The sequence below is a fragment of the Bos mutus genome, chromosome 10 (assembly GCF_027580195.1).
Source record: "Bos mutus isolate GX-2022 chromosome 10, NWIPB_WYAK_1.1, whole genome shotgun sequence".
Lineage (NCBI taxonomy): Eukaryota > Metazoa > Chordata > Mammalia > Artiodactyla > Bovidae > Bos > Bos mutus.
In genome coordinates this window covers 26,993,077-27,015,061 of record NC_091626.1, presented here as the reverse complement: position 1 = coordinate 27,015,061, position 21,985 = coordinate 26,993,077, and the positions used below count along the sequence as shown (strand labels likewise).

The 21,985-nt window shown below is 50.9% G+C and overlaps 1 protein-coding gene across 3 annotated transcripts in view; it reads left to right on the top strand.

Moving 5' to 3' along the window:
• SMOC1 (SPARC related modular calcium binding 1) overlaps positions 1 to 21,985 on the top strand; it is a 146,837-nt gene that overhangs the window by 121,720 nt on the left and 3,132 nt on the right. For all 3 annotated transcript variants that reach the window (XM_005905750.3, XM_070377651.1, XM_070377650.1), the window contains exons 8-11: positions 4,875 to 5,067; positions 5,632 to 5,714; positions 7,924 to 8,029; positions 18,330 to 18,574. In XM_005905750.3, the coding sequence (XP_005905812.1) occupies positions 4,875 to 5,067; positions 5,632 to 5,714; positions 7,924 to 8,029; positions 18,330 to 18,574 (627 nt within the window). The remainder of the gene's footprint in view (positions 1 to 4,874; positions 5,068 to 5,631; positions 5,715 to 7,923; positions 8,030 to 18,329; positions 18,575 to 21,985) is intronic.

Here is a 21,985-nt window from a genome sequence, read left to right as displayed (position 1 = left end):
TGTTTCTTCTCTCAGGCAGCCGGAGGTTTGTGAGTGAGAGTGAAATGACCCACTGCCAGGTGGGGAGTACATCGGCTTTCACTTGTTGTCTGCATTGTCTCGGAATGGATTAGAAGGGCTGAGTGTGCTTGAGTCCAAGAATGTGTGGTTAGGTATTCCCGAGTCGCCCTGAACAAGGCCTGCCTGTTCCCTCTCCTCTGATGTTTATGTCTTCCCAGTGTTTACAGATGTCCCAGCCCATTCTCAGAGTTATCAGGCCGGACCTTCTAATTGTCTCATCTTTCCCTGAACTTCCCTGAGCAGAGACTGAATGTTTCAGAACAGCGAGTGTCAACTTCTGAGGAGCTTCCTTTCTGAACCAGTGGACAGACCCTTGAAATAGATCCCCTGGCTTGCATTCTGGAAGGTGACTTCTTCACAGCTGTCAATTTTAAGATTTGTTTGGGAGTGATTGAGAAGGGCAGAGGGTAGCAATGGCCCTAAGGGTGGAGCTGGCTTCTGCGTCTTCAGATGCAGAATAAGCTTATGCCTCTCATTATGTACTGATCAGCATTTGCATGACCTCTGGAGAAGCACTAAAGGAATAATTGATTGATTGATTGGTTGAGGGGTCCAAGAGGGCTGCAATACTTGTGGGGTATATAATACTTATGGGATAATTTTATAAAGAGGATTCCCAGATGGCACAGTGGTAAAGAATCTGCCTGCCAATAGAGGAGATGCAAGAGACTCAGGTTTGACCCTTGGGTCAGGAAGATCCCCTGGAGGGAGGCATGGCAACCCACTCCAGTATTCTTGCCTGGAGAATCCCGTGGACAGAGGAGCCTGGCAGGCTACAGTCCATGGGGTCCCAAAGAGTCAGACATGACTGAGCAGCTGAGCACGTGCACACACACACTTTGATAAAGAGTTGAGCAAGTCTGAGTGTTTCAGTTACCTATTGCTGGGTAACAGACCACCCAGAAATGTAAAGGCTTACAGCAAAAATAATTTCTTCTTTCTGCGGTGTTAGTGGTGGCTCCTTGATGGATCGTGGCTGCACTTACTCCTGGACTTGTCCGACTGGAGGGTCACCTGGGCTGGGATGTCCAGGATGACCTCACCCTTACACCTGGTGGGTGGTGCTGGCTGTGGGTTGGACCCCTTCCTTGTGGTCTTTCATCCTCCAGGGGGATGGACTGGCTTCCTTATGGACGGGTCTCAGGGTGGACTGCAAGAAAGGGCAAGTGGAAATTGTAAGGAGTCTTCAGGTCTAGGTCTGGAAACTGTATACTGTCACCCCTGTCCCTTCCACTGGTCAAAGCAAATCAGAGTCAGCGTGGAGGGTCTATCCAATGGCGTGAATACAGGGAGGTACAATCCACTGGTACCATCTTGTAACTGTCTACGATACCGAGTAAAAGAAAAACATATGTTAGAATAAAAATTAGATTAGCCCATGGCAGTGAGAGCTGATATTTAAGAAAGATGAAGGCCATGGCCTGGGAACAGACTGTCTGGGCTACAATGCAGGCTCTGCCACTTCCTCATTATTGACCTTGGGGAACTCACACAGCCAGTCTGCTCAGTGACTATACTATTATTAGAGTATAGTAACACTTATTGTAGAGGCTCATGATGAGTTTGAGTTAACAAAAGTGCCCATTACTGAGCTGGGCATGTAGTAAAAACTCAGAGAGCAGTTAGCTATTATTATTCATGTTACTGTCTGTCAGTGGTGGGTGAGTTACAGATTTAGGCTTTAGGTGTTCCGGTTCAGAAGCAAAGAGGGAAAAATATGAGGGTATGAGGTCCAGGGTGCGCTCTAGCGGAGAAAAATTTTTGGTTCAGAAGAAACAGTGCTGTGTCAAAAGGGTAAGCATGGGTTTTTACACATTTGCTTTAGAATGCAGCACGTTTATGGCAGTCTGCAAATGGACTGGCTGGAAAATCTTCACACCATAAAAATAAATGTACTTCCCCCTAAAAGCGAATGATTAGAGGCAACAATCTCTGTCTAGAGTTCAGCAAGACAGGCTTGATTGTCAGAGCCCTTGACCAGAGCCTCAGCTCTCCTCTTGCCTGGCTGAGTGAACTTGGGAAAATTCATGAATGTCTCCTGGTCTATAAAGTGGCAAAGGGACTTCCCTGGTGTTTCAGTGGTTAAGAATCTGTCTTCCAATGTGGGGGACATGGGTTAGATCCCTGGTCGAGGGACTAAGATGCCACAGGGCAACTAAGCCCATGCATCGCAGCCCATGCGCCACAGCTAAGACCCAACACAGCTAAATAAATAAATACATATTTTTTACAAAATAAAATGGGCTTAATAGCAGCACCTACTTCACAGGGACGAAGAGATTAGGCAAGTGAAGTCCTTATTCTACTGCCTGGCGCATGCTTCTCAGTGAATATTTGCTTTGACTATTATTAGTATAAAGAGGATTTTAGGAGAGATTTTCTCTCTGTTGGAAGACAAACTCTCTGTGTTTTCTTTGCAAATGGTTAGTACTATGATTATAAACCTTTCCTGCCTCTTTCTTAGAGAAGCACTTGGACTTGCAGAGATCATCATAAAGTAATAAGCAAGCAAGCAAACAAAGAAAAAAGTAATAAACCCTGCGTTTAGCCTTTTCTCAAATTCCACTGCTAGCCCCCTAGTTTTTCCAAGTTAGCTCGCGTCATCATTTGTATGGTTTTATTCTCCGTGGAACTCCGTGCAGCCTCTATGGAAGCGGGCTGCAAACATCTCAGAACAGCCTTCAAGGACGTCCAGAAATCTGTCGACAGCCCCCAGACTACGGGTTCCCACCTCTCCTCGGCTGGCTCCTCTCCACATCCCTGCAGTCTCAGGATCCCCGACGGTGTGAAGTCAGGCCCATCATTTGCTCTGTCCCCAGGGAAGCTTTCTCCACCTCTGTTCACATCTCGCCTTCCATCTGATTTACGGCTTTAGAATGTTGGCCTGGAGGATCTTATAATTTAAAGTCTCTGTCAGAGGTTGTTACATGAACGCGGGGCCAGTAAAAAGCTGTTTTCTTTTGGTTTTGCTCATCTGTCACTTTTTTTTTTGTGGCATGAAATACGAGGTAGGAAAATAAAGTTACCCACTTGGGGTTGGGAGAGCTATTGAAACACTCTTGTGTAATCCTTTGGAAGGTGCCAGGCTCCATCCTAGCCAGGGGCCCGATTCAAAATTCTGGGTCTTCAGGCCAGGTCTCCCCAAAGGCCCCCTCTGTCCAGCAGTTTCTGTCTCTTCCCTAAGCTGGCTCTAGGGGCAGTTCTGGTGGTAGTTATAACTTGGTTTAGAATCATAAGTCTATTGTCTGTCAACTGTTCTAAACTCCTGTTCATCTAGCCAAGGAGATTCTGTTCAATTTTGCTATGTTTGCATTATGAAAACAGTAATTCCTTTTTTTTTCATTTTCCATATCAGAATTATATTTTAATAGCAAATATGCTATATATATATACCATCCAATATTTTTATGCCCTTAAGGAAATATTCCCTCACTCTGCAATGAGAATTTTTCAGCATTTTTTTTAGGAGACCAGAAATCATTTCCCCATCATCTGACTTTCCTCTAAGACAGCATTGCATCTCTGCACACCTACAGTCTGCTTCAACATCTGTCTGGTTCATATGTGTATCATTAACAGAGCCATTATTTCAAAGGCTTTGGCTCCATCAGAGTTTAGCTTCTGTTATTTTCATCTGTTTGTTCAGTGAGCAGGATGAATCTCCACATCGCTGATGCCAAATTCCTGGCTCTCCGAGTGGTACTTTTGTAACACACTGTGAAAAAGTCACGGGATACCCAAGGTGATTCCTGTCACATTCTTCACGAGGAAAGTTGTGGATTACTGTTCATGAGAGAAAGTGATGATAAAGTAAATGAATAAAAAGAGAAATAAGTAGATCAAAAACAGTGGTACGAGTTTATGATATGGTCCCTTTTATTGTTTTTTTAAAAAAACAACCTCGTGTGTGCATATGTATTTGCATATGTGTACATGCAAAAGAAAAGATCCAGGGTAGGTAGAACTTAACTTTGGTGGGATTAGTGATTCTTCAAATATTTCTTTATAATGAGAAAAGAAACCCAATGCTATTTATTTTTAATTACTAAAAAAAAGAACCCAAAGCCCCACATAGTATCAACAAAAAAACAAGAAGGGGAAGTTGGGCAGGTTGACTGGTTAGGGGCCGTGGGGTACTAAAGCCCCCGGGGCGCAGGGCACCTTGGGGTGCCTCAAGCTGGGCTTGACTCTGGGAAAACTAGGTTTGGCTGTTCAGACACACTGGCATGGTTTCTGAGGCCGCTGAGTACAGACACCTTCCTGTGGGAAGGTGTGTTGTGTAATGGAAGCAGTGTTGTGTAATCAACTCAGCTCCATTCAGCCTACTTTGTCCGCCTCTGATGGAGCCCTGGAAGGAGTGGGTTTGGGCCTTGTTTCTGCTTCTCTTGGGTACCAGGCATCAGAGCATCTTCCCACCCTGAGGACGGTGACTGTGGCCCTGTCCTACAGGGTCTGGGTTTGGGACAGTGTCCACACACAAAGGCATACCTGCCTCAGCTGTCAGCTTGCAGGGCTGGAGCTAGGAGACATGAGCAGGGACTGTTCTGAAAACAGGAGATTCCACTCCCAGGCCAACTGCAGCTCTGATGAGGAGTAGCCCCGCCTCCCAGCGTGAATGCTACTGCAGCCTGGCCATGCAAGGGCCAGAGTGAGGTGCTCTGAGCCTCCAGCTCCTCACTCAGGGCTGGCGTGGGGACCCCGCACCCCTTGGTGATTCACCAGTCAGCCATCATCAGTTCCTGGGGGCCAGGCCGGGTCCTGACAGGGAAAGCATAGGATTGGGAAGTCACCACGGGCTGTGTCTTTTCTTGCAGAGAAAGTTCACTCGTGTGACCAGGAGAGACAGAGCGCCCTGGAAGAGGCCCGGCAGAACCCCCGCGAGGGCATTGTGATCCCCGAGTGTGCTCCTGGGGGGCTCTATAAACCAGTGCAGTGCCACCAGTCCACTGGCTACTGCTGGTGTGTGCTGGTGGACACTGGGCGTCCGCTGCCGGGGACCTCCACACGGTAAGCCCCTGGAGCCCGTCCTGCCCTTCAGATGGACCCTGGGGCAGGAGAACCAGCTTCCTGTTAGGCTGGCGCCTTGCATCTCCCGGATTTATTGTCCTGGCCGGGTGGGAATTGAGACACTCGGGGAGCAGCGTCTCTGCTCGTGGGCAGATGAGGTCCTGGTGGAAAGACCTGGATCTTGGATTCTGGTCACAGGGCTGGCCTTTTCTAGCTGGGTGGCCTTGGGGAAAGGAGGTAATCTCTGTGAACCTCAGTTCACTCAGGCAGGTTATTGCCCTGCCTGAGTCTCTAGGTGCCATGGGTCAGAAAGATCCTGTGTGCAGACGTAAGGGGCACCACTCTACTTGAGTAGCTGAGACCATGTGGCAACATGCCTGAACGTGTCTCTGTGGGGACGCTGATGCTGGGATTGCCCTGTAGCTAATGGACAGTGTGGGAGATATTTTTCCACCAGCTCTGGGTGCTCTAGGCTTAGAGACCACACAGATCTTTGCTAGTGGGAGGGCTGAAGTCGGCTCAGGTTCCAGCCCCTCCTTACCCCCTGCCTGTCTCTCTTCTCAGCTACGTGATGCCCAGTTGTGAGAGTGATGCCAGGGCTAAGAGTGCGGAGGTGGAGGACCCCTTCAAGGACAGGGAGCTGCCAGGTAGGAGACGACACTGCCTCTTGCTGACATCCTCACCCCTTCCTGTCCCGCCACCCCCTCATCGTGCAGGAGCAGCGCCCGCCTCTGGGTCTGCTTCCTCATCTGTAAGCTGGGGTGGGGACGGACAGTGGGCAGGGGCATGGCAGGAGCCACAGGATCAGCATCCAGTCTGGTGTGTGTCCCTAATTAGTCCCGAAGCCTTAAACACATGGTTTCTCCTCCTCGCTCTTCCCTTTTTCATCTTTAAAATGTAGTCCTTGGCTTAAAGGGCTTCCCAGATGGCCCTCATAGTAAAGAACATTAAGGAACGTGGGTTCAGTCCCATGGATCAGGAAGATCCCCTGGAGGAGGCCATGGCAACACACTCCAGTATTCTTGCCTGGAGAATCCCGCAGACAGAAGAGCCTGGCTATGGTTCATAGGGTTGCAAAGAGTAGGACACAACTGAAGCGACTTAGCACGCACACGTGTTGGCTTAAAATCCTACCCTCAAAAAATGCTCCAGTTTTTTCTCTAACCTAGGGTGATTGGGTGGAGAAGGAAATGGCAACCGACTCCAGTATTCTTGCCTGGAGAATCCCAGGGACAGAGGAGCTTGATGGGATTCTGTCTATGGGGTTGCACAGAGTTGGACATGACTGATGTGACTTAGCAGCAGCAGCAGCAGCAGGGTGATTGGGACAGTGATCTGGGGACTGTGGACCCTTTTCTCCAGGGCTGCAAAGAGAAGCTAACTCTCAGAACAGGCTTTCCTGCAGCGTGTGGTAGTGTCCGTTGCCAACCCTGTAGAGTGCCTTTGCAATGACCCTTGGTGGCCCAGAACTGTCCCTGGAGTATGGCACAAGAGGCATAGGAAGGGGCCAGGGCCTCTGAAGGGCTGCTGGGCTGGGTTTCCCTTATCTACCGGGTTCTCTGCCCGTGAGTTACAATATGATTACTAAATATTGATGTCTCGAAACACTGTAGTTTTAATCAGGTCAGTGCTGATGGGAGCTCCTACTGTTCCCATCAAGACTCCAAAGGAGAACTGAAAACAGAGGCTCTTGAAAGTCCGGGGGTTCCCAAGTGAGGTTTGTAGAAATCACTCTGTCATGAGAACAGAGTCGTAGAGACCAGGATCCCTCTGTCTAGCCATCCCTTCAACAAATGTGAACTGAGATTTCACTGTGTGCCAGGCGCTGGGTATGTCTAGTAATCAAAACGGAAGTGAAGCTTATGTAGTGTGGGAGACAGAGTACACAAATAAATGAATACAAACACATGAAGATGGTGACAGGTACTCTAAAGGGAAAGAGTGAGGTGCTGGGAGAAGGACAGGAAGAAATCCGTGGCTTCACTGAGAAAGTGGCGTTTAACCAGAGACCCGGGGGAACTGCAGAGAGAGGAGAATGGAATGGTTGCTGCAGAGAGGAGAATTGTAGGTAGTGCTGAGGGACTGTTTGGGGCTGGCAGTCATGAATTTATAGGAAAACCATCTCTCCAGTGGTGTGGTGGTGTTTACACCAGCAACATGCAGCTCTGGGGGTGTGGATTTGGAGAAGGCATATCTGTGCAAAGGTTCATCCATGCTTGGGGTTTTGCTGGAGTCCCACCATGAGGAATAAACAAAGGATTTGAGAGTACTTCTAAGGGAGGGTTGATCATTATAATCTAAGCTGGCTGAGGAGAGATGTAAAAAAAGGAAGAGGTTCTTGGATAGGTAAACTGGTAGGTCCGTTGAGTCAACTTTGACCTTGGATTTCTTGCATTCCTAATGCCCTTGTACCACCTGGTCCTCACCTCTGGAGTGGCCTGGTCTCACTGTACCACTTGAGTTTCCCAGCAGACTATGGACTTTATGAGGAGAAGAGCTCTGTCTAGTATATTCCTAACATATACCATAGTGCCTGAGTTGATACTCAGCAAAAATTTGTGGAATGGAAGAACACCAAAAGCTGTATTGTCCACGTGGTCTGATGGTCCCTTGTGGGCTGTGGGGAGAGGAACTCTGGAGGTTTATGAGAATCATCTGGGGCTTCCCTGGCTCAGCTGGTAAAGAATCCGCCTGTAACGCTGGAGACCGAATCATTTGAGCTGTGGACAGTTCCCAAAGTGGATTTGGCTGGACAAGAAGGACTTGGAGAAGTTGAAGAAACAGTGGTAGTGGAGGAAGCTGGTTTACTTGATCATTTACCTGGCACGTGCCTTCAGATCTCACTTTGTCTTTCAGGCTGTCCAGAAGGGAAGAAACTGGAATTTATCACCAGCCTACTGGATGCCCTCACCACTGACATGGTGCAGGCCATTAACTCAGCAGCGCCCACTGGAGGTGGGAGGTGAGAGTTTGAGCAGGACTCAGGCCCAGTGGGACCTCAAGGCCCCTGATCTTTTAGATGCTACAGGACGCCGAGAGATTGGGGAGGGCTTGGGTAGCGCAAGGGCTGGAAGTTGATCCTTTTCCTGAAACCATGTAGCTGTGACTTTGTCCAACATTCTGCCAAAAATCTCACCACCCCTCTCCCCTTTCCAGTCCTTGGGAGTTGCTTTTCTCTAGCTTGTAGTTACCTGATTACAGGTAAGTCCAGGAGTGTCTGGGACTTCCTAGGTGGTGCTAGTGGTAAAGAATCTGCCTGCCAATGCAGGAGACATAAGAGACATGGGTTCGATCAATCCATCAGGAAGATTCTCTGGAGAAGAGAATGGCAACCCACTCCAGTAGTCTTGCCTGGAAAATTCCATGGACAGAGGAGCCTGGCAGGCTACAGTCCACGGGGTTCCAAAGAGTCGGACATGACTGGAGCCACTTAGCATGCCACGCACCAGGAGTGTCTGGAGACTTCCAGCACTTTAGTCTCAGCAGTGTATGCCTTAGGGTGAGTCCAGAACGTCAGGAAGTGGGGTGGGCATGTGATGGGGACAGCAAGGAGGAAGTCTGGAGCACTTGGTGGTTTTGTCTTCTGAGGAGGCAGGAGCCACATGCCTGAGAATCCCAAGGGGCTCCGAGTGTTGAGATTGGACACTACCATAGCCAGACCCTACCTAAATCAGGAGCTGATATGCTGACCAAGGCAGTCTTGACACAGGGCTGAAATCCACCTGCTCCTTAACAACCAGCATCACCAGCGCTCACTGATTTGGGCCCATTGGGTCGGTTGGAGCATGCATGCTCAGACCTATTGAACATGCACAGCACAGCAAGCCCTGGGCTAGGGATTGGGAATCCAGGAATGTGAGGCATGTCCTTATCTTCAAAGAAGGCACCTAGTGAGAAGGCAATGGCAACCCACTCCAGTGTTCTTGCCTGGAGAATCCCAGGGACGGGGGAGCCTGGTGGGCTGCTGTCTGTGGGGTCGCACAGAGTCGGACACGACTGAAGCAACTTAGCAGCAGCAGCAGCAGTGAGAATACTAGGCTGTGGACAGATGCAAACTGTGGTAAGTGCTAGATAAGAGGTAAAAGAACAGAGAAGGGTTTGCTCATTCAGTCTGGAGGAATCAGAGAAGGCTTCCAGGAGGAGGTGATACCTGAACTGGATTTTGAAGGACAGGTAGGACTTAGCTAGTAAAAGAAGGAAAGCCATTCTAGGAGAAAAAGAAAGAACATTGTGACCCCAGGCAAGTGCATGGCCATAGTTCAGTATGGCTGGGCTGGGGTGGATGGAAGAGGAGAGGAGAGGATGGAGAAGATGACAGAGGTGGCAGATGACGCAGAGAAGGAGGTGGGGACCAAGTCCCAAAGGGCCCATGCGATGTGCTTCCCATTATGAAGCCAGAGGGTGAGGCTCGGCAGAGCTGGGTGGTGTTCAGGTCCCTGAACAGGAGCTACCATGTGCTTGGCAGGAGTGGGCAGCCTGACTCTGAGCTTGTGGGGTTCACCAAGGAGGGAGGGCTGATTCCTCTGCACCTGCTCAGAGGCAGAACTGTCAACAGGCAAGGAGTGCCACCATGAGACCGGCCCAGGCCCCAGGCCGGCGGAAGGCTGACTGCCTCAGCGGCGATCAGCGTGACCACAGGGCATGTATCTAGGGTGGGAACCAGGACTCCCAGCACAGCTGTCAGCACTTCTGTGTCCCAAGGCAGACGAGGGCAGTGGCCCCCCAGTTTTTTTTTTTTAAGCGTGCAACTGTTTTCATTATATTCACAAAGTGGTACAGTTACCACTAGCCAAAATTCCACAACATTTTCATCAACCCCCAAAGAAACTCTGTACCCATTAACAGTCACTCCTCAGTGGCCCTCCCCCAGACTACTACTACTGCTGCTAATTAACTTTTGTCTCTATGGATTTGCCTACTCTGGACATTTTATATAGATGGGCTCATACAGTGAGTGGCCTTTGGTAAAAACCATTATGTCCCATCATGATGAGTGCAGAGACTGCCTCATGGATTGCCACTCTAGGAAACCCCCTGTCTGGGGTTGCTTGCCCTCAGCTACTCTGTGGTCCTGTGAGCCCTGAGGCTGGTTTGTTTTGCTCACCCTGTGAATGGGGCCAGGCCTCCCCAGCAGCAGGAGGAGCAGGGCAGATGGAGACAGTGTCTGACAGGTCGGCAGATGGGAACTGCCCAGAGGTAGTGCTCAGCCACTGGAGGTCTAAGACAGAGAGAGCTGTGTCCTCATCTCCAGGAAGAGGGACGGGAAATTATGAACAGGTGTATTCAGGATTATGGAGAAGGCAATGGTACCCCACTGCAGTACTCTTGCCTGGAAAATCCCATGGACGGAGGAGCCTGGTAGGCTGAAGTCCATGGGATCGCTACAAGTCAGACACGACTGAGCGACTTCACTTTCACTTTTCACTTTCATGCATTGGAGGAGGAAATGGCAACCCACTCCAGAGTTCTTGCCCGGAGAATCCCAGGGATGGGGGAGCCTGGTGGGCTGCCGTCTATGGGGTCACACAGAGTCGGACACGACTGAAGCGACTTAGCAGTAGCAGTAGCAGCATTCAGGATTGTATACCTTTTTGCTTTTCATGATTGGAATGTGAAAACATACCTGTTGTTTCATGCAAAAATGAGTATGAGCTATTTATGTTTTTTTAGAAGAGAGAGACTAAAGAAACAAGGAGGGGACATGGCCCTAAAAATCCAAAATCTGGATCCTCTCTACTCACAACTCTTCTGGGCTGCTGGCTCTGACCCACCCCTCAGGGAGCCTGCCTTGTGCTTGTACTTGGGTCCCAAGGAGATAGCACTTCACCTTCCATCCTGTTTGCTTCTGCAGGAGGCCAGCCCTTGAGCCTTGCCTGGCCTCAGATCCAGGCAGGCTTCAGTGACGGGGAAAGCAGAGCCCAGCTGGGTCCTGGGCCAGGGGGTCAAAAGCACAGGCAGGCCTGCTGCCAGACCAAGTTCAGATGGACGCTCTGCCCTCAAATTGCAGGGGAGGACATTTTTACAGAAAATAAAAACTAAGAAGTTTATAAATGCTTTTAATCCTAGTATGTCCTTAGGGAAGTGATTTTCTTTTTCTTTCCAAAAAACTCTCTTTTAGGTATAATGAGAGTTGGAAGAAAAAAAAAATTTTTTTTAATATTCTTTCCTAAACATGTTTTTCATTTTAAGCTCATATGAACTTGACCGTGTTTGGTTCTGATGAGAATGAAAGGTTTGAACTGCATTTGGTAATTGTGTTACCTGGAGGCTATACTTGTAATCAAAAGACAGACAAGATGAATCGAGAAGTAGTTTAGAGATCAAGGGAGTCGGGGTGGGCCTGGGGGGGAAAAGGAGAGAGGAGTGGTTACACAGGGGGGTAGTTGGTCAGGGTTACTGGTTTTACTGCATTTAAATCCCTCTCAGATCTCTCTATTATATTGGGTTGGCAAAAAAATTCATTCGGGTTTTTCCATAATTTGTTACGGAAAAACCTGAGTGAACTTTGATGTCTACCCAATGTTTAGGAAAATCAAGCCCTAACTCTGACCGTGAATTGGCTCTGAAGGATGGTCTTGATGGCGCTCACCCTCCTTTCGTATGCCACTACCTCCCATCATTACATGCCAGCTGCCGCTGGTCCTTCTCAGGTGCTCAAACAGGCCAAGCTCTCACCACCCCAGGGCCTCCATGCCAGCTGCTTCCTCAGGCTGGAATGTGAGTCCCTTATCTTCCCGTGACTTGCCCCATTTAAATAGCACCTTCTCAGCGGCCATCCGAACGAAAGGAACAGCCCTGTCACCTTCTATCATGACACCTCTTTCTAATTTTCAGCCTAGTGCTTATCACTACATGATGTCTTGCTGGTTTGTTTATTTATATCTGCCTCACCCCACCCAATGAAAATGGAAGTTCGGTGAGAAAAGGAACATTTTTCACCTTCTTCCCTGCTTATTCCTGGAACTCAGAAAAGTGCCTGGCATACAGTAGGTGCTCCGTAAACATTTGTTAAATGAATAAATAGCCAGAAGGATGGGTGGGTAGATGGATGGATCTCTGTCAGGCACAGAGAGGGATGTCTCAGTGAGGCCTCTTTTCCTTGGCACACGTCTGAGGGTCCAGCAGCTACTTCAAGACTAACTATGAGGCCAAACCCAGCCCTGAAGCTCACTGCCACCAGAGCTTTATGGTGCCCTGGCTGGGCCCACAGGACTTGGGCGCTGTGTGGACAGCCCCTGGTCAGCGCTTTTCTAGGACAGAAGAGCAAAGGCAGAGGAGCAGGACCAGTGAAGAGAACGAGGGGATCCAGGCTGCCTGGGTTTAGGCCTTGGCTCTGAATTCAGGCAGAGTTGGGACTGCAAGCATGAGGTCAAGGAAGCCACAGCTGATCCCTCCTGCATCCTCTCAGGGTCTGGCAAGTAAAGCTGGACACCAGCTGGGGCCAGTGGGAAACAGTCTTATTTAGTGACGTTGGGAAGAAGGGACAGGGGGACGTTTGGGTTGAGTAGAAGAGAGGGTGTCTTTGTCCCAAACTACCACCTGTCAGGCTTGGAGATTTTAGCTTTGCACAAACTCTTACATCTCACACCCAGTGTAAGCTCTGTGCTGGGTTCTGGGGACATACAGGGATGCAGACTTGGTTCCTGGGCTGGAGAAGCTCCTGGGAGAAGAGCTGTGTAGTCAGGTGAGTGCCCTGTAAAGCCAGTGTGATAACAGAGGCAGATGAAGTCGTGCAGGCAGGGACTCGGGAGGAAGGCACGTGAGAGAAGGCTTTCCATAGGAGGTGATGTTTAAGCCACATCTTCACTTACGAATGAGACAACGTCCTGACCTAGATGGACCAGGAGTAAGAACTTCCCAGCAGAGGGACCCTTGGGATAGTGAGGTATGAACAAGGTAGGGTCTGTGGGCTTCCCTGGTGGCTCAGATGGTAAAGAATCTGCCTGCAATGCAGGAGACCCAGGTTCGATCCCTGGGTCAGGAAGATCCCCTGCAGAAGGGAATGGCAACCCACTCCAGTATTCTTACCTGGAAAATCCCATGGACAGAGGAACCTGGTGGGTTACAGTCCATAGAGTCACAAAGACTTGGACGCAAGTGAGCAACTAACACACACACACACACACACACACACACACACAGGGTCTGTGGAAGGAATCATGAGCAGAGTTTTAGGCTTGGGAGGCAGGTTGTAGGAGATGAGGCTGTAGAGTTGGGCAGAGCCCAGACCCTGGTGGACCTTGTGATCCATGCCAGAGAGGCTGCAGGGAGTCATGGAGTTAGATAGGCATTCCTATGGGAGCTGGACGGGAGGGGTGTTGGATGGGGCAGGAAGGTTACAGCATCATCTGAGTGAAAGGTGATGAGAGCGTGGATTACAGATGTGGGGGGTAGGATCATCTACTGAAGTTCAAGTAATGAAATCAATAGGATTTGAAGACTCATCGGATGTAGGGAGTGGAAGAGAGAGATGTCTACTTCCTTTTCTGGCATCTAGCTTGATTTGTGGGGGAAGCACTGTGGCCCAAATTTAAAAATAGGCCAAGTGAAAGGGGTACCCATGGAAACATCTGTGGCCAGAGCCTGAGAGGGAGCAAATTGCATTGTATGTGTGTCTGACTCTTGGCGACCCCATGGACTGTGTAGCCTCCCAGGCTCCTCTGTCCATAGGATCCTCCAGGCAGGAATACTGGAGTGGGTTGCCATGCCCTCCTCCAGGGGATCTTCCCAACCCAGGGATCGAACTCACATCTGATGCAACACCTGCATTGCAGGTGGATTCTTTACCCCTGAGCCACAGGTGAAGCCCACACGTATCACTAGATGATAGCTTTTCTCAGTGAAGGGTTGATGGATCATTGAACTATGCTTTTGGTCCTTCCTCTGGCAAGAAGCAGAGCCCTCCTCCCCCTACCCCATAGATCAGCCTTCCTAGAAAAAGCCAACATCAAGAGGAGGTGGGCTGAGCTGCATGAGCCTCCCAGACCCTCACGTGGTCCTGAAAGGAGAGGCCCTTTGTCTTGAGGCTTCCTCCTTCCTGCCCAGTGTGGTTACTTGTTGATGGTCTTGCAAGGAAGAGGCTGAGAATGTGGCTGACTTGGCATTTCCCAGCCCCACCCGCCCGCACAGCTGGTGGGGCCTGGACCCGATTCCAGATGGGGCTCCATTGGTCTGCTTGGCTTGGCTCGTGCCTCCAGGCCATCCCACCTCACCTTGTTTAAAACTGCTTGGGACAGCAGAATCGGGCCCAAGATCTCGGCCAGCACCGGTTTCACTGTGGTAAATGGGGCTGGCTCTCCAGCTGTGCATTGCAGCCAAGGCCTGGCCCGGCTGAGGCTGCAGAAGCGACGCAGTGAGGGCTGCAGGGGAAGGGCGGCACCTGCCGCTTCTCAGTGTGGGAGAAGACTCGGTGGGGCCAGTCCAGGGAGGGACCTGGTTCTAGTGGTTTTCCTTCTCCCAGGAGGCGGGAGGCACGAGGACGGCTACCAAAAAAGCCCAGAGGCAGGGCTGACACCAACATTTTACTGGCTCTTCATGCCATACCGGAGAAAACTTGGATCCTCTGCACACCCAAGGAGCCCTTTTAATAGAAGTGGACTTTTACCTGTAGGGAGGCCCATAGCAAGGACCTGGGTGTCACTGTTAGGTGACCTAAGGAGCCATTATTGGCTCTAATGTTGGGTCCTCAGCCCTTGCCCGATGAGTAGCTTTGATGACCCCAGCGGGGTTTCTGTGTGCACGTGTACAGGAGAGTTTGGAGTCCATGTCAGTGTAACCCTGGAACTGGGAGTACAAGTAGCCTGTGTTTTTAAAGGATTCTGCTAGAAAGCTGCAAGAGCTGGAGGGATCAGTGGGGTGTGGCTTTGAGGTCAGTGGTAAATAGTGGGGAGCCTAGCTGTGATGGGAAGGACTCCAGCAAAGACTGTTGAGAGATTCCTGGGGCCTCTGGAGGAGGCCATCTTGCCCCACCCCCACGCCCCCCTGGGAAAATCCCAGCCTCTCCTCTGTTAACGGAGGTACCCATCTTTCACACATGCCCACTGCCTGTTTGGCTAAATCAGGACTCCTGATAAGTCTCACTCTTAACTAGTTCTTGTATGAAGTATGGTAGTTTGGGGACTTAAAGCTGCTGTGAAGCCAGAAACCTCACTTTCAGAGCTTTGAGCCAGATGCCTTTGGTAGTTTTCTTTCTTTCTTTTTTTTTTTTTCGTTATGCTTTGCTGGAAACATGAAAACTACTCCCAGGCTCCTTCCAAGTGCTGTTTTTTTGTCTCATCCCATCTTCTCCCAGAAGGTGCATACTTATTCTTCTAGGGCCATGTCTGGAGTCTCTTTCCCTCTAGACGAGGGTTCTTAAGTTGAATGACGTTTGGAGCATCTATTAAACCCCTAAAATCCGCAGCGTTCTGGGTGCACGTGCATTTTAGAGAGAGGGACTGTGGCTTTGTTTGTGTTCTCTGAGGGTCCATGATCTCCCCCAGGCTAAGAAATTCTTGCCTTAAATGTACTTGGAGCTCGGCCTAGACAAAAGGTTGGATTCCAAAGCAGGACCCTAGCGCTGCCCAGCTATACATGTAGAGCTGGGCCCTGTTGTCCGGGGGAGGATGCAGCATGGGTTCTGGAAGTCAGAGGAGTTCAGAAGCAGAGAGCCTCGCACGGGCTGGGGAGAAGGGAGGGAAGAGGCTGCCTGTGGGTTGCAGCAGAGCTCTGGGAGCCAGAGGCAGGCATGGAGGGCCCCCGGAGCACCTCTCCTGGGCAAGTGTCCTCAGTGGAGGCTGGGGGTGGGACATGCAGGGGTGTAGCTGTCCGAAGTTGTGGCTGCTCCGGGCTGGGAGGTCCTGCTGGGAGTGAGGAGGGCAGAAACTTGGCTCTCCAGACCAGGGAGATGGAGAAGGGAGGGGAAAAGAAGTAAGGAGCCAAGTGACAGTCACTCTCTGGCCTGAGACGAAACTCTTAGAGGTTGTTGCCTGGGGAGAAGAGCCGCTTCTTGCTGCAGACTAGCCCAAAGGAAGGTGCAGGGACCCCCAGTCACAGAGTCGCCGAGAACCGGGCAGGCAGGCGGGAGCCCAGGAACACGTGCTGGAGGCAGCGAGCCTCTCCTGGCAGGGCGTCTGGGTGGGATGACCTCATCCCTTCCGTCTCAGCAACTGAGGCTTTATTATTCCAGCTTCTAGGTAGACATGACGCTATGCTGAGCCTAAAGGTTAAAGGAAGAGCTGCCTTTGCCAGGGGCGCTCATGGCCCCCCAAGGGAGGGGCTGAGGGGGAAAACCCTGACTCCCTCCCCTGGACGCCTTAGAAAGCTTGGAGGGGAATAACTGGAGCGCCTCCCCTGGGGCCTGTCCTGGCTCTCCTCCCTGGCCTGGGTCCTCCCTCATTTGGCGAAAGTTGGAGGCAGACAGGGTGCTCTGCAAGGGAGCTGACCACTCTCCTTCCTGCTCCAGGAGCATCCTGATAGAGACGTTTCTGGGGCCCTCCTGGTATATGCCCCACAGGCTCGAGAGTGAATATTGGAGTGAAAATAAAGGAAGCTCAAAACCACCAAAATGCCATGCACTGGCAGAGACAACAGTCTGAGCCCTGCCTGTTTGCAAGCCGTTCCAAGCCTGGTTTCTATGACGGACCTAGCAGATTCCCCAAGAGCTAGAAGCAGACAGTCCCTCACACCTTCCTCAGGTACTCCCTGCTCCAGACGTGTCAGGATGAGGTCCTGCTGGCTGATCTACTCACTGTGCTGTCTTGGACCTGGCCCAGGGTGCCCAGTGGGGCCTGCCCAAGACCATAATACACTTAATTAGGAATGGGCATTCAGCAGGGACGCCTGGCTTTTTTTGGTAATGAAACTTCTTTTTCCCTAAATGGTGAGGTCACTTGGGGGATGGTGGGGGAGGGAGTTTGCCGGCTCATTCATAGGGGAGGGGTCAGGGTTGTCCCTTCCCTCCTGGAAACCTCGGCAAATTCCAGAGAAGAACCCCAAGGCATTGGCAAGTGCCTTGAATATTTTTCTTGCTAGGTACAGCTTCAGAGTGTGCTGGCAGGTCCTGAATCCCTGCTGTAGGACCCCTGGTGTAGTCTGTCTGGTTCCCTGCAGACGATGGGCCAACCTCAGCCTCAGTCCCCCAACCGAGGGAAGGTTACCCAGGGCTTTAAACACAAGGTTCTGGACCACATTCACTCCGTGCCAATCCTGGCAGCAGGAGCCATGGGACTCGTGTGGCTCTGTTCTCCTGGCCAGTCACCCGCTCTAGAACAGACTCATCATTGGCTTTTAAAGTTTTCAGTATAACCTAGCACCCTGAATCCTTTTGGGGAAAAATTTGAGGCATGAGTAAGTAAAATGAATGGGTAGACCTTGTGTATGTTACACGTGTGGCCGTTGCTCTTGTCATGTTACAATCAGGGGCGTGTTAGATGCAGTTACCACCATGCATCTCGACCCCCAGAAAGCTTTCTTGGTTACTCTAGGTTACTCTGCTTCTTAGCAGAATTCCCCAGGTGTTGGAGTTAACATGTGGTTTCCTGGGTCTGCCCTCTCTTAAGACCTCTGTATGGAGAGACTCACCGTTAGTAGATCAGGACTCACCAGCGATAGAACCTCTCTTTGTGTCCGTCTCAATTGCCTCCTTCTCTCAATTCCTACCACACTTGGTATCCGACAGCGATGGCCCACGGGAACTTCACACTTCACGTTGACTTGTTGCTGCCTGGTTTCACTCTTTCTGACTCTGTCTTGCCAAGACAACAGTTTGAAGCCAGGGGCTGCTCCTGCTGCTTTGGAAGCCCTCCTGGGACCCAGCCTGGACGCTGGTTACGTGGTACAGGCTCCAAGCTCCCTTCATAGTCACACTCATTTGGGTGTCAAGTTCATGTGTGATGGCAGTTTGTGCGTCAGCCACACTAGGCTAGGAGAAGAACAGTTTGGATCCCTGTGGTTTTCTCAGGTGGATGAAATCCAGTCCATATGTCCTGAGCATCCCTCTTGCACGAGAACATCCCTACCTATGGTGCAGGGTGTGGCGGGTTCACCTAGTTGGGGATCCCCCAGAAATGAACTGTCTGGGCTGGAGGCTCAAGTTGGAAAGGGTGACATGATTCTGCTGCAGGCTGAGCAGGGCAGGGAGGGTTTGGGCTTGGAGGAGCCATTTCTACCTGGCTGCCGGCAACCCTTGGCTTCTTAGCATGTGGGAGAGGCTTGTGGTGGGGCTGGTGGTTCCTGCAGGATCCTGAGCGGGGCTTGGGGGTGGGTGTCTGCCCGTGGCCCAGGTTCTCGGAGCCAGACCCCAGCCACACCCTGGAGGAGCGCGTGGTGCACTGGTATTTCAGCCAGCTGGACAGCAACAGCAGCAGCGACATCAACAAGCGCGAGATGAAGCCCTTCAAGCGCTATGTAAAGAAGAAAGCCAAGCCCAAGAAATGTGCCCGGCGTTTCACTGACTACTGTGACCTGAACAAGGACAAGGTCATCTCACTGCCCGAGCTGAAGGGCTGCCTGGGTGTTAGCAAAGAAGGTGAGTGATCGCCTGTGCTCCTGGCCCTCCAGGACTTGCCCCTCCTGGAGGGAGGGGACCAAGGGAACCCCACACCCCGACCCTGCAATAGATGAGATTCCCAGGTATGTGTTTATTTGACTACTTACTGGGAGCGCACCGTGCTTTGCACTAGACACCTGACACAGTGGAGGAATGGAAGGGTAAGTTTCCTATCCTTCCACAGTCTATTGAAGAGGCAGATGCTAAAGCGTTTACATACACTGTGGTGAGCGCCATGAGGGTGTATTGGGATACACCAGGCTGCAGTGACAAGTAGGACCACACAAGTAATGGCTCAACACAGTGGAAATTAGTTCCTCTTGCCCATATAGTAATTCACCGTGATTCCAGGTCTTAGGGTGTGTGTGTGTGTGTGTGTAGGGGGATAGTGGAGATTGCTCCAGGTGCAGTCACTCTGAGAGCCAGGCTGAGAATGACTCTGCCAACTTCATTCTCTGACATCCAAGGTCACCCTGTGGGTCTTCTCCCTCCCAGTCAGCCAGATGGCTTAAACCCTGGAGCAGTGCCCATGGGGCAGGGTTGATGGACCAGTCCTGGAAGTGACATACATCACCTCTCCTATTTCACTGGCTGGATCTCCATCACTAGACCAACACCCCACAGTGAGGAGGGCTTGGGGCCCAGGAAGAGGAGGAGAGCGTGGATTCTGGTGGACGCCTGATGGTCTCTGTCACAGTGCAGCAAGTGCAGAGTATTGTGGGAATATACCTAAGGCACCTACATCCGCTCAGGGTCCATCAGGCTTGAAAATCTTCAGGAAGGAAGTGATGTCTTAGCCAGAGGTCAGCCAACCACAGCCCATGGGCCCAGTCTAGTCCACGGCCTGTTTCTGTACAGCCTGTGAGCGAAGAGTGGCTTTTCTATTTTTCAGTTCAGTTCAGTCACTCAGTCATGTTTGACTCTTTGTGACCCCGTGGACTGCAGCACGCCAGGCCTTCCTGCCCATCACCAACTCCCAGAGTTCACTCAAACTCATGTTCATTGATGCCATCCAACCAGCTCATCCTCTGTCGTCCCCTTTTCCTCCCGCCTTCACTCTTTCCCAGCATCAGGGTCTTTTCCAATGAGTCAGTTCTTCACATCAGGGGGCCAAAGTATTGGAGTTTCAGCTTCAGCATCAGTCCTTCCAATGAATACTCAGGACTGATCTCCTTTAGGATTGACTGGTTGGATCTCCTTGCAGTCCAAAGAATTCTCAAGAGTCTTCTCCAATACCACAGTTCAAAAGCATCAGTTCTTCTGCACTCAGCTTTGCTTATAGTCCAACTCCCACATCCATACTTGACTACTGGAAAAACCATAGCTTTGACTAGATGGGCCTTTGCTGGCAAAGTAATGTCTCTGCTTTTTAATATGCTGTCTAGGTTGGTCATAACTTTCCTTCCAAGGAGCAAACGTCCTTTCTATTTTTAAAAGGATGTAATTTTCAAAAAAGAAGACTATACAACCAAGATTGTTGTATATTGTCCGTGGTCCACAAAACTAAAATGATTGCATCTAGTTCTTCACAGAAAACCTTGCTGCCCTTGCTCTGGACAAATCCTTGACCAGTGAGTAAGAGGAAGCTGAGCTGAAAGGTCATGGAAGGGAGGAGTGTTCTGAACTGAGGCAAGTGAAGGGTGAGGCTGTGGAAGTGGGGAAGGAGAGTATTAGAGGAGCTGAAGGATGTCAGGGTGACTGGGATGCATGTTTAGGGGTGGAAGGAGAGGGGAGGCAGCAGGAGGTAAGGTGAGAGAGTTTAAACTATATAAGGGTGATGGGAAGCTGTTGAAGGGATTCAGTCAGAGAAACGATATCATCAGTTTTGATTAAAAAAAAAAAAATTCTTCTAGTGCAGCGTGGGAAATGGATCGGGGGATGAGTGAGGGCAGAGACCCAAGAGGAGGCCAGAGCACTGACCAGCAGGAGATGAGGGAGGCCTGAGTTAGGGAAAACCCGGCGGGGTTGCAGAGTACTGGGGGAGGTGACTAGGTAGGACTTCAGGGCTTGGTGATCGAGTGCAGAGAGGGATGAAGGCTGGCGTGGGCAACTGGAGAGCGGGCCACTCACTGAGATGGGCAGCATGGGAGGAAGAGCAGAGCAGGTCTAGGGGGTGGGGAAGATAACAGACATGACTTGGACCTGTCAAGTTGGTTGCACCCCAAAAATTAGAGAGTTGCAGTGCAGGTGACGGGTCTGGGCTGATGATGCCGATTTGGGTAATTCTGACTTGTTTGGTGCCGAGAACTGCCTTGAAGGAAACATAAGGGCTTTTCCTTGTTCTAACCCTCGGTTGACAGGGTAAACCCAAAAGGTAGCTGAGGAGGTGGCTGAGGTACCCAGTCTTGGGGTCTGGCCCTGGTTCTGGGATGTGTGACCCTGGGTGAGTGACCTGTAGTGGCCCTGACCCTGGCAGGTGTGACCCTGGGTGAGTGATGCTCATCCCCAATCCGTTTCCCACACTGCCCCAGAAGATTTTTTTTTTTTTTTAACCAAAACTGATGCTATTGTTTCTCGGACTAAATCCCTTCAACAACTTCCCATCACACTTATATAGTTTAAACTCTCTCACCTCCTGCTGCCTTCCCTCTCCTTCCATCTGTAAACATGTATCTCAGTCACCCTGACGTCCGTCAGCTCCTCTAGGCAGTCCTGTCTGATGAGGACGCCTCTCTGTGACCCCATGACTCTGAGTCCCCAGGACATGGTGCAGCATCATGGCTCAAACCCTGCTTCAGCCACAGACCAGCTTTCACCCAAGTACAAACTACTCAACCATCCCAGATTTCCGTTTCTTCATCTGTGAGATGGAAATAAGCATAGTATCCACCTCACAGGGCCACTGTGCCGACGCACTGAGACAGGAAGTCAAAGCAGTTGTCGAAGTGGTTGAAGCATTGAGGGACCTCTGTGAAAGCTCCATAGATAATACTGTTCTTCATGAGACCGCTGCAGCTGTCAGAAGCACTGATCGCACTGCATGCAGTCCACGCTCCTGATTCTCCCCTGCCATCAGGGTGTGCCTTCTCAATTCCTCAGGCACAGTGCATTAGATCCTGGTCAAATGACGAAGGGCTGGGAGAGGGATGTCCTGTGTGGTCACGTTACGCTTTGGCATACTTAGAATCTATGCCCATTTCTCAGAGCACAAGCTGGGGCCCAGTGTTGGAAAGAGAATACCCAGTGTTTGCATTGACCCCCAGGCCCACCTGGAGCACTTCTGAGCTCAGTAGGTTCGGAATCACAGAGCTCCACCAGCCCGCTGCCCTTGGTCCGCTTCCCGTGCTGGTAGTTAAGGTCCGCACGGCACACAGCAGCTAGGGGAAGGCTGAGTGTGTTTAGCACCTCAGGTCCACGCAGCTCACAGAGGCCTCCGGTCTGCCCTCTGAA